At 36.5% G+C, this 13,097-nt stretch overlaps 2 protein-coding genes across 2 annotated transcripts; one reads left to right on the top strand and one right to left on the bottom strand.

Annotated features, from left to right (window-relative positions):
* Positions 1 to 7,122: 7,122 nt before the first annotated feature.
* LOC138896375 (uncharacterized) lies at positions 7,123 to 8,970 on the bottom strand. The gene is made up of 3 exons (XM_070181181.1): positions 8,566 to 8,970; positions 8,492 to 8,501; positions 7,123 to 8,375 (listed from the first exon to the last, which is right to left on the bottom strand). The coding sequence occupies exons 1-3, from the start codon at positions 8,968 to 8,970 to the stop codon at positions 7,123 to 7,125; spliced, it is 1,668 nt and encodes a 555-aa protein (XP_070037282.1).
* A 1,730-nt stretch (positions 8,971 to 10,700) lies between these two features.
* On the top strand, positions 10,701 to 12,795 carry LOC104098409 (FBD-associated F-box protein At5g60610-like). The gene has a single exon (XM_009605131.4). The coding sequence runs from the start codon at positions 11,009 to 11,011 to the stop codon at positions 12,449 to 12,451; it is 1,443 nt and encodes a 480-aa protein (XP_009603426.1). The 5' UTR covers positions 10,701 to 11,008; the 3' UTR covers positions 12,452 to 12,795.
* Positions 12,796 to 13,097: the final 302 nt, after the last annotated feature.

Genomic DNA, 13,097 nt, shown 5'->3' on the forward strand with positions numbered 1-13,097 from the left:
TTTGATTTTTCTCTGTTCTTTTCTCGTCCTTTGGTAGACGATGAAAAACCAACCTGATCATCTTCGATCCTTATTTTTTATTCGAACCGGTTGTGGACATCCGCCCAGGTCGTTGCTTGAAACTCGAGTAGGCTTTCCTTCAATTTTCGGGAAGCGTCTGAACTCCTCAGATTCAATCCCTTGGTGAATGCATCAGCCGCCCATTCATCCGGGACAGCCGGAAGCAACATTTTCTCCTTTTGTAATTAGGTAACGAACTCTCGTAGCAGCTCGGACTCTCTTTGTACAATCCTGAATATGTCGGCCTTTCGGCCATGTACTTTTCTAGCCCCGGCATGAGCCTTGATGAAAGAATTCGTGAGCATTTCAAAGGAGTCTATTGAATGCTCGGATAACAGCGAATACCACGTCAAGGCTCCCCTCGTGAGGGTTTCTACAAATTTCTTTAGCAACCCCGATTCAATTTCGTGAGGAGCTAAATCATTTCCCTTTACCACCGTTGTGTAGGTGGTAATATACTCCTGGGGGTCTGAAGTTCCGTCATACTTTGGCACTTCAGGCATTTTGAACTGCTTCGGGATTAACTCTGGTGTCGCACTTGGCTTGTATGGCAATTGAGTATACTTTTTTGAGTCTAGACCTTTCAGCACTGGTGGCGCGCCCTGGATATGGTCCATGCGGGCGTTCACTTCCCTCATAAACCGTAAAAGTTCAATCTTGAAAGGATCATTCTCGTTATTGAGGTCGGATTAGCTCCCCCTACCCCATCGAAGCCAATTTCACCCCTTGGAGTGTTGTTGTCGACCCTATGCGTTGTTTGATTCGTGGGATCCCCGGGAGGAATCATATCTCATCTGTTTGCATTATTTGAAGTTTGTACAGCGCCTGTTTCAACTCCGTCATAACCTTATCTTGTCGCGTTAGGTGGCCTAGAATGACCGCATGTTGCTCTTGCAAGACCCTTACCACGTCAACGACATATTCCTCATCAGCATCATCAAGAGTTGTCTTCCGAACATGTCGAGGATATTGCATGTCATGCACCGGTGTAGCACCATTTCCCTCATTATGGATGTCACTGATTGAGTCCTCGAAATGAGGTTGATCCCCTTGAATCTCGGGGTTGTGCATGTTGGTAACAGTCTTATCTGCCATTTCTTATAACTATTTCTAAAACAAAATAATCAAAACACGTTAGTAGAAAAAGGCAAGAATCAATTTAATTACACAACTGTCTAGGCCCCACGGTGGGCGCTAAAATTTTTACCCGTAAAACGGTACAGCTGAATTTATACGTAGTTTTTAAACAAATAAATTAATTTGATTCTGAAATAATAAAATAATCGAAGAATTATGCAATACATAGCCTTAGGATGTAGACGAAACAACAGAAGCAATAGTTCCGGGAACAGGGTTTCTGGGCACAACAACAACAAAATCAAAAAGTAAGAAGATAAGATTGAATTGAGCTTTGTATAGAATGTAGCGTAAGTTTGCCAGAAAATTCGTGTCCCTTACAATGGTAATTGAGCTCATTATTTATAGCTATGTCTAGGGAAGGAGGTCCTAGGATCATGCCTTTCTTTAATGTCAATTATGAGAGACATTGATGAAGATGTAACGGTGAACATAAATGCCAAATTCCCTGTAGCGGGTAATTACTCTTAATGCCATGAAATATTCTCTATTAAATGCTACCGGACGAAGATCATTTATCACATCTTTATGAGCGTTATTCTTTCCGATGACAAACAAAACAGTTGCCTTCGGTCTTTGCTCATCCCCGTCTTGGGTTCCACGTGTCTCTTTTTTGGACTGCCACGTGTCATATCATATTTTACCCTATACAATGACAATTTTACCATTTCTCTTTGTTTTCTTTTTTTTTTTTTTTACTTATCATCTACTTTTATATTTTGTCTTACAATTTATACCCCCATATTTTGTTCCACTCTTAAATATTCTTTCACGATAACACGCTGCATTAAAATCAGATTTTCTTATGTCTGTACCAGCATAAGATTTTTAACCATCAAAACTAAATTATAAGAAAAAATCTGGGTATACAATCTAGTGGACTAGGAAAAACAAATAAAAAATATCCAGCATCACAAGTAGGTATATGAAGAAATTAAGCATGTAGAGTATTGAAGCCAAGAGTCGCACAAGAAAGGGCAACAACACTACATAGTTGACAATATATACAAGCACAAGAATTTTCTTTTCTACATTAACTTATTTAACTTTCTAGTCATTAAATAGCATAATATACTATTTTACATTTTATCTACTTTAAGATTAATTTATTGATAATGATCATTATTTTATAAATATTGAGGGTTTTATCAATTTATTACAATATTAAAACTATCACTATTTTTACGCATTTTTTAATTGCAAAACAACTTAATTATCCATCTTTTTGTAAATATTAGGATTTTAATTAATTTGTTGCAATTGTCACATATATCACTAGTTATTATAATTTTATTCTCCATTATACAACACACTATTATTTATATTTTTATTTGTCATGTTTTCTTATTATTATATTATATTATTATTTTATTAATACAATTGTTTTTCATATTAGTATTATTTATTATTATTTATATTTTTCTTCATTAATTCACCACTTTACTTTAGTCATGACATTACATTAAGCATATTTTATAATAACATATGCATGTCTAGAACGACCATTTGAAACTTGTGTCTAGCATAGCCACTTGAAACCTAATCGTGCCTAGTACGACCACTTGGAACCTACCCGCACCTAACACGACTACTTGAAACTAAAGGTGTTTAACGGGGTGGAACGGGCCGGTCCAGGTTGAGAAAAAAGGTGACCGGGCGGTTTTCAATCCGGGCCGGTTACCGGTTTTTTCATATCGAGCTTAACAGGTCAGGGTTCGGGTCCATCCGGGTAAAAGATAAACCGGAACGGTTACAGGTCTAAGGGGCCGGGACGGATTAATGTTATTTTTTTTTTGTATTTTGTATATCTATCGTAATTTATATTAATATAAAGTAAAAATAAAAAAATAATCTTATAAAAAGAGTATTTGAATAAAAGGATGCAAAGGCTTTAAAATCTTTATATTTGAAATTTTGAATATTACATTAAAAATTTAAGATAATAGAATACAATGAAGATGGAAAAATAATTGCACTTATAATTTGCAAGTGCTTTTTTATTTCAAACTTACAAATTGAAATTTACATTTAACAACAAGTAAATTAACGAAAAAAGAGTAAATTCAAAGGTTTTGCATTGCCTTAGTAAGTTCTTCATAATCAATATGAACTTCTTGGCCATCTTCTGGAGTGTTAAATTCATATGGGTTACCATGTGTTAATATATCTCCAAGTTCCTCGTCTTCTGGTCTATCAACATCTTCACGTCCCTGATTTTTTCGTTCCGATCTAATCCAATCTCTGAAACATACTAAAACTTCCAAAGCATTGCTTCCCAATGAGTGACGGGTGTCTCCAAGTTGTTGTCTTGCTTGACTAAATGCACTCTCTGATGCAACAGTTGAAATTGACACATTCAACACGTCCCGAGCCATAGCGGAAAGAACAGGAAATTGCTTTTCATTCTCATGCCACCATCCCAACAGTGAAAATTCCTTTGTGCGGGGCTCTTTTTGCTTTTGCAAGTAGAATTGAAGTTCATCAATGTTCCTGCTACTAGTTTGAGTGGTAGAAAATATAGACCAAATATTAAAATCATCAAGGCCTTCATCATCACCCATAGTAGTAGAAGTGGTACAATACATAGTGGGATTAACATTGCCTACATTAAGAGCAACATCATCAACTATATTTGCATAATAATTATATAATTTTTGTAAATAATCATTTAGCTTGTTCATACAACAATATATATCTGGGATTTCACTTAGTCCAATCTCCATATAAGTATATAAAGCATTGATTAATTGGTGACAATCAGACATCTTAATAGAAGGATTTAAAACAGCACCAATCAAGTAAATCAGAGGAATTGGAAAGAAATATTTTTTGAATTTTGCTTGCATTTTTTCAACAGCATCCTTATATTTTTCTTTGTTCTTAAATTCAGAGAGTGGAAAAGAAATTTCAGCTATATGTACTAAAGCCATAGTAACAGTAGGGTAATATGCTCCAGAAAACTCAACAGTAGCTGTATAAAATTTATGTAAAAATTTAACAACATCATTAATGGCCTCCCAAGTAGTAGTTGTTAACATACAGTTTGGATCAGTATAATGCGTATTAGCAACTTCAGTTATTGGCAATCTATATTTGTAGCAACATTTTAAAAATAAGTATGTATAATTTCATCTAGTAACAATTTCGTCTAGCATGAATCTGGGGTTAAGGTTATGCTCGGTACACTTATTCTTAAATTCCCTAATTCTAGATTGTCTATTATTTTCTTGAATAATACCAACTGCTCTTCTAACATGAGTAATCTCAGTTGAAAATAAATCAAGGCTACTTTTAACAATTAAATTATAAACATGACATGCACACCTAACATGAAAAATTTCGTCAAGTGGTGGTTGCAAATGCAGTATTAATATTGAAATTGCAGCATTATTGTTAGAAGTATTATCAAAAGACATACACAATACTTTTTTCTTAAGATTAAAAAATTCAACAACTTCGCAAATAGTAGTACTTATAAACATAGCAGTATGACTTTGATCTTCATCATATTTAAAAGCGATAATACGTTTTTGCATACAATAATTATTATCTATCCAATGACATATAATTGTCAAATAATCATTTCCATTAATAGCATGGCCAATATCATAAGTTATAGAAACTCTACAAGGAAGGTGGTCAAACAAATAACGTATGTATATTTGATATTATCCATGAAATCTAAAGATATCAGATCTGCAAGTACTTCTAGGGGTACCTTTAATTAAAGGATTATAAATCCTTTGAATATACATAATAAGATATGATGAAGAAGCAAAAGAAAAAGGTAGACAACCCAAAGCAATCATTTTTGCTAACTCCTCACGATCCTTCATTTTATCATATTTTATAAGTCCTCCAGTATTAGGGTTTAGAGTTCCTTGATTTTCATCTAAATCAAAGCTCCATTCTATAGGATGAGTAATTCTCATATGTCTACTAAGTGTCCCAGTCCCCCCTAATTGTCCTCCATTCTTATGTTTAAAATCAGCTTTACAAAGTCTGCATCTAACTCTATCAGTATTCTCTATTTCGTCAAAAAATTTCCAAACCTAACTTCTTTTTCTACGATTAGTAGTCGGGGCCACAAGTGGTCTACTACTAGAACCACGACCACCATCCCTGCTACCAACTCCAACACTACTAGGTATAAGTGGTGTCTCATCTTTAATTTCTAACTCATTATCTTCTATACCGAAATCTTCCTGTAATTGATCATAATCTATATTATTATCAGATAATATTTCAGAAACATGTGTAGAATCATTTAAATTACCACCAGATATTGAAGTAGTACCTCTTTTTCTATTTTTTCGATTACCCCGATTAGCAACCTTATTACAAACTCTTTTTGCAGCATTAAACATATTGTGAAAATTTAACTACTAGCAAAAATTAAATATGCAAATAAAATAGTAAATAAGAGAAAGAGTTGGAGGGAGTGCACCGAATTCGGTAATAAATTGAATACTTGATGATTTCGCAACTCCAATGTTACCACGAAGAAACGTCAATTGTTCAAAGTTTGAAGTTCAATTGTTCAAACTTCAAATAATAAATAATACGATAAATTAAATTCCAAAAGAAATGAGAGCCAAATAGTTAATTGCACTTTAGGTGAAGAATGAAAGAATGATAATTGAGAATATGAGTTTGAGAAATGAGAGATGAGTGAAGAAATGAAGACGAGGGGGTGTATTTATAGTTTTTCAAATGGCTAAATTAGTAATTACTAAAAGTGTTGTTTTAAAAAAAAAATGCCCAAAAAAGGGCTATTTTTGCAATCAATCCGTTGGGAAACGACCAAATTGAAGCTAACAGTTGCCAACGGTCATATCACTTTAAAAAAAACAAAAAAAAATCAGATTTATAGCCGTTGAACCGGTCCGGGTCGGTCCGGGCCAGGTCCGGTTAACCGAATATTTTTTTTAAACAGACCAACCCCCTAACCCAGCCCACCCGGCCCCCTAACTACCGGTTCGGTCCGGGCCGAGTTACAACCCCCTAAACCCCAGAACCCATTTGTGGTTCTTTTTGACAAAAAGAACGAAAATGCGTGTAAAAAAAAAGAGTTACCTAACTATGTATAATGCTCTTTTGAAGAGCGCTATACCTTAACGGACGTTTTGGACGTTAAGGTATAGCGCTCTTTAAAAAAGTGCTATATATCTATAACGCTATTATTAAAGGCGTTATATATATATCGATTTTTTAAAGAGCGCTATATATGTTTTGTGGGCCCACAAATAAGTCTTCTACATTTAACTGACATAACAATAATTCAAATGGGTATAGCGCCATTTAAAAGAGCGTTATACCTAAAAATATTCACACACACACCCCGAGCTAGGCATTGCCTTATTTAAAGGCGTTAGGATTTTACAAAAATCCATTCAAAAATATTCATAACTCCTGTTAAAATTTTTCTTCTTGTTAAATTCTCAAGCATTTTTTCATAATGTTTGAAGAGCGAAAAGTAAGAGTTTCATTATATTTGGGGGGGGGGGGGGGGGGTGAGGTTGTGGTGGCGAATAACACTGTGAGCTATAGTTTATCTCCACAGTATCATGTTAAGTTGCCACATAATGTAGTATTTAACCGCACTATGCTAACACATAACTTAGTATTTAACCATGCTATATAAATTCACATATTTATCAAAAATCTTCCTCCTCTGACAGTGTAGTTTTCTAATAATAATTTTAGCGTGAAATTCGAAGGTCTACTAAAAAAAAAATTTATTTTTTAATCCAATACTATTTTTGATTACATGAACGGAAGGAAGAAATTCATTAATTTACTCAACTGAAAAATGGACCATTATCAATAAGATTTAACAACAATGGAAACATAATTTTATTTGATACATCCTGGAACATAAACAAATACATACACTTATTACAATTACATTACGAAACCCAGTTACTACATGTATCCTTGATAGTTGGGCACATTAGAAGAACTCCCACCAGGAGCTGGATTACCACCGCCACCCAAACTAGCCGAAGGACATTTTCGACGGTCATGTCCTGTTTGCGAGCATATACCACATTTGCGCGCATAAACGGTATCGCTAACATCCATTTGGTTCTGTATACGCGTTCTCTTCTGCACCTGTATTCGACGCAAAAACTCCTTGTTACACACCATTTTAAATGGTTCCGGTAGCCAATAATGCTCAGCACCCATTGGCTGCAACTGCCCACTATAGGTATTTAAGTGTGCAGCAATACTATATTGTTTATCAACGTAGTTGGTTGGCCCTAAACACACATGTTGAAAGCACCTGATGGCATGTGAGCTCGGCATGTGGTAGATGGACCATTTCCCATAAGAGCATAACCTTGTAGATTCATTTATAGTATGTACATTATTCCCCCGATTTTGATGGATAGCGGTGCGAATTTCAAAAATATTTCTGTCCTGATCATACTGTAAAAATGAATGCCAATGTGCTCGCCGCCTGTATTTCTCAAATCTCTTCATCGGCAGTGGCATAAATTCAACACCCTTTTCCATCAATGACGTTGCAATTGCAGCCCTTTCAACAAACCTTTCCGCCATCTGCTTGAACGACATGCGCACCATGGTAGTGACAGGCAATCCTCTTGCCGACTTCAATAACCCGTTGAAAGACTCTGACACATTTGTAGTCAGAATTTCCCACCTTCTTCCACCATCCGCATGCAAAGTCCACTTGTCAAGCTCATGTCGTATCAACCAACGATAGACTCTCTTGTCTTCCTTCCTGATAGATTCCATGTGCCTCCTGAATTTATGTTCTTGGTGGTCTGTTGCTGCCATCCACATCAAATCATGCAGATCCTTGTTGGGATGTGCCTTCTGGAAATTGGCCTTCAGGTGCCTCACACAGTAACGGTTGTAGGCATAAGGTTCTTGCCATGCAGGCAAATTCTCTACAGAACTTAAGATACCACCATGCCGATCAGACATTAGACAAATACTGAAACGCTGTTTGACAACGTGCTCTTTCAAATGGTTCAAAAACAGCGTCCACGTCTCTTGACTTTCATTGGCACAAATAGCAAAATCTAGAGGAAATATTTGTCCATTAGCATCTACTGCAACAGCGATCAACAACATGATATCATACTTTCCATAGACATGAGTGCCGTCTATGGATATTATCGGCCGGCAATGCGGAAAATCATCAATTGCTGGTTTAAATGCCCAGAACACGTAATTGAATATGTATTCTGGTCTTCCCGGACTCTGCTCAAGCTTCCATTCAACAACCGTCCCGGGGTTAAAGTATTATAGTGCGGCCATGTACCTGGGTAGAGCTGCAAATGATTTATCCCAGTTACCATGAATAATTTCAAACGTACGTTTGCGCCCGAGAAATACCTTTCTTTTGGTAATAGTATGGCCATATTCCTGGTGGGCTAATGTAATGTACTCTTTGATTTTATACCTTATGGACGCTTCAAGGTGTGGAATATAGACAAGAGAAATCAAGTCAATATCCAAGTTGTAGTGATTCCCATTGAATGTGTCCATTTCACATCTGTGGGTGGAAATATATTTACCCACTTTCCACAGACCTGTGTTCTTCTTGCTCGCACGCAGCATCCAATGACAACCCGCAAACCATCTGCGGCAAACAACCTTGTATACATCCGGACTTGACTCCCATACCGTCATCTCACGACACTTTTTTATGCTGTACATTTTCGCTGCCCTGCTTAGGCGCGCTTTATCAGGAAAAAGCATGCCCTTTGCCAGCACCGTTGGTCTAGAATCATCCCACATTGCTGTTCGAATTTCATCAAAATCCCTTATGAGAGCATCCACATCCGGCATACTTGGCAAATGATCAAGGTAGGGAATCTTTCTTGAATGAAACGGCACTTGGGACTCGTACACTCTTAGTCTAACGGGAGGGGGGTAGAGCATACTCCCTCGTCAAATCAGGTCCTTCATTCTCTTCCTCCTCATCACCATCCTTACGAGGGAAAGGTGTGGCGTCTCCAGAATCATCGGCATTGTTGTCATAATCACTGTTCTCTTCCTCACTCTATGCATCTGCCAGATCCCGATTTAATATGTCGTCTTCGGGCAATTGAGTCAGGACAGGTGGTTCAACTTGCTCGTTTTCACTGCACAAATAACAAAATAATAAGCTACTCAAATTAATAAATACTTTCCATATAGCTGTATCACTTCACTTACAAGTCGTAATATGTTGACATTCCTTGATGGACATTATCCTGTTGGTGATGACTCCAGGATGGACCACCATGATCCAACACACTAGAACTACGCATATTCCAACTGGGCGTGGGTTCATAACTTGTAAAAGTCATATCTGGCCGGTACCCCTTGTGGAATATAAGAGTGTTAATACAAATTCAATACAACAAAAATATACATCGTAACACTAAGGAAAATTGAAGTTTACCACTTGTCTTGAGGATTATGTAAAGCAGGAGAAAAATTATTTCCTCGCTCCTCATTCGCCCGTGGTGATAAGTTTAAATCAGGCCAAACTCTTTCAACCGGAACCTGTCCGGCAAAAACTGCTCCAGAATAACCACCTGACGACCGAAGGTTATCCCTACTATGCTCAACCTCATTATTGCAAACGTCTTCGACCTTGACGTACATTTCCAATATTTTTATCATAAAAAATTCCCGGTATTCATCCGGAGTCCTAAAAAAATCCATCAAAGTTTCATCATCGTCGATGTTAAACTCAGCGTAACAAGCAACCCCTTGCGGAGTGACGGAATACGGATATCTTCCGGTTACTTTAAGGTTCACCGAACGTTTCCCCACACTCATTTTTTTACATAACAACGATACTAATGTATCGTACTCCATTGTAAGTGACAACTTAACATGACACTGTGGAGATAAACTATAGCTCATAATGTTATTCGCCACCACAACCTCACCCCCCAATATAATGAAACCCTTACTTTTCGCTCTTGAGACATTATGAAAAGATGCTTGAGAATTTAACAAGAAGAAAATTTTTAACAGGAGTTACGAATATTTTTGAATGGATTTTTGTAAAATCCTAACGCCTTTAAATAAGGCAATGCCTAGCTCGGGGGGCTGAATGTTTTTAGGTATAACGCTCTTTTAAAGGGCGCTATACCCATTTGAATTATTGTTATGTTAGTTAAATGCATGAGACTTATTGGTGAGCCCACAAAACAGGTATAGCGCTCTTTAAAAAAGCGTTATACATATAACACCTTTAATAACAGCGTTATAGATGTATAGTGTTTTTTAAAGAGCGTTATACCTTAACGTCCAAAATGTCTGTTAAGGTATAGCGCTCTTTAAAAGAGCATTATACATAGTTAGGTAACTCTTTTTTTTTTTACACGCATTTCCGTTTATTTTGTCAAAAAAAATCACAAATGGGTTTCGGACTCCCGTTAAACAGGTATACTTGAAACCGATCCACACCTAATGAGAAGTGAGACGCACATCTTGTGTCATGTCAAACCATTGTATCTAATAGGTACAATTTAGCTTTGAGTTCAAATATTCAATTGGTTATAATGATTAATTTAAGTATCTAAATAAAAAATTCCGGCTAAGTTTAAAAAGCCGCATAGCTAAACTATTAATTGAACACCGAACATAATTTGGCAAAGAGTTACAGACGTACAAAAATGGCGCCTCTCTGTCGCTCTCATTCTCTGTGAGACCAGCGGCGCGTCTTGTTTGAGATATTCGACTGAGAAAAACTTCCGGCGAAAAGGTAATCTCACTATTCATTGAAAAATCAGTCCTGTTCTCTGCTTTTTAATTTGTTCAAAAACGATTTTTTTTAATGGAAACATCATCAACAAAACCCAAGTTGTTGGGTGCATCTATTACCAGTACAAGTGAAGGAATTGACAGAATAAGTTATTTGCCTGATGAAATACTCCACAATGTCCTTTCATCTCTCTACATTTTTGATGTGGTTCAGCTAAGCATATTGTCGAAAAGATGGAACTATATATGTAGGGCAATGCCTTACTTGCATTTTGATATTATTCGCTTTGGTAATGAACGGGTTAAACGGCTTTGGGATCGACAATTGGCTGAGCAAGTCAAAGATTTTATCAATTGGGTCTTAATTTCCCGATGCGCCACTAACACTAGACTTGTTCGCTTTAAAATCTGTTCTAGCAATTTTTTTGATAAGGTGGCCATTTTCCGGTGGATTCGTGTGATAACAAAGCGAAATGTTCAAGAACTTGTGTTAAGTTTTCGTCTTGCTGAGCCATTTGAGTTGCCGTATTGTGTTGCAACTTGTGAATCTTTACGAGTTTTGAAATTACAACTGTCTGGGGATATGCTTAAGTTGCCTAATCATTTGGGATTTTGTCAGCTCCAATTGCTTCATCTTTTGGAAGTTGAGTTATCGAACGAGCATTTGATGAGTTGCTTGTTCTCAACATGTCCTCTTCTTGAAAAACTAATACTAGGAGATTGTACTTTTGGAACTATGACTGTGCTTGATATTGCTTCGACATCTCTGGTTTATGTGTATATAGTAAACTATGCTAACAATGGACTAAGTTACAGCAATTGTAATGTCAAAATTTCTTGCCCAAATCTCAAGGTCTTGAAATATGGTGCTCCAATGGCAAAGGATATAATTATAGAGAATCTCTTCCCTATAGAAGTTGTTCACATCTTCTTTTTCGATGTGCGTAACCCCTTAAAGGAAATTGGCATGCTTACGTATAAGATGATCAAGAATGTTCCTTCTACGTCAGCTTTGAAATTATGCATGGTTTCTGTTCGGGGTGTATATCGGATGGCTCATGAAGTAAGAAACTCTCCGGTCGTGTTTTATAAGCTCAAGTCCTTAAAATTGACGGTGGTAATTGATGAAGCTTGCATGCAAGCTATGATATTATTGCTCAAGCATTCTCCTAATTTGGAGGTTCTTAATTTGTTTTCGGATGAGAATTTTGGCTGGGATGAGAACTGGAAGCTGCATGACCCTAGTGAAAGCATAGTGTGCTTGAAATCTCATCTAAAGTTGATTCAGTTGACTGGTTTTAAATATGAAGAAAATGAGATGGAGCTACTAAGGTTTTTCCTGAAGAATGCGCGAGTATTGGAAAAATTGATAATTATTTGGGCCGACTTTGCTGACATATCAAAAAAGGCATCAGAGGTGGTTTTGAAGTATCCCAAAACTTCTTCACATACTGTTGTGACATTTCTTGATGTCAACCCCAAACCAAAAAGATTTTACCGGCACAATATAATTTAAAAGAGGTTTTGATTGTTGGAAGTATCTATGAGCTGGGGAAGGAAGGTCAATTCAAAGTAAAGTATGGGAGGATGTCTAGAAGTAAAAATATTATTGAAGTTTGGCCTTGAACGCTGATTTGGAAGGTAAAAAGTCCTACAAAAATAGCTTGTTTTAAGTGAACTGCAGTTAGGAGTGCTTGTTAAATAGCCTTTCTTTATTCTGGAACTTTATCAGCTCCTTAAACTTTTGTTAGGAGATATGAGTCAATGTACAGGAGCTAATCCCATTTTTTATATCTTGAATGTATCTATTGGATGTTGTTTCAGTAAGTAGATTATATGAGCAAACATATGGCACCTGAAGTTTGTTTATGAATTTCTACTATTGTTTTGTCTTTTTAAAAGTATAGTATTTCACTCGTGTCAAATAAATAAGCGTGTCTCGTCATGCCCAACCCGCTCAAAGTTTACTTGGGTCAAAATAAACCCATCCAACATTGAGCTAACTTGCTCTCTTTTATTTGGTTTTGCTAATGTATTCTTTCAAATTATTCGCGTAAATTCTTCCAAATTTACATAATTACCAATCTTCATATTTGATTTCATATGTTCGAGTTTGAGTTGCATTCTAAACCCTTAGGTTACACTATTTAACCTGTTTTGAC

The sequence above is a fragment of the Nicotiana tomentosiformis genome, chromosome 7 (genome assembly GCF_000390325.3).
Source record: "Nicotiana tomentosiformis chromosome 7, ASM39032v3, whole genome shotgun sequence".
Classification (NCBI taxonomy): Eukaryota; Viridiplantae; Streptophyta; class Magnoliopsida; order Solanales; family Solanaceae; genus Nicotiana; species Nicotiana tomentosiformis.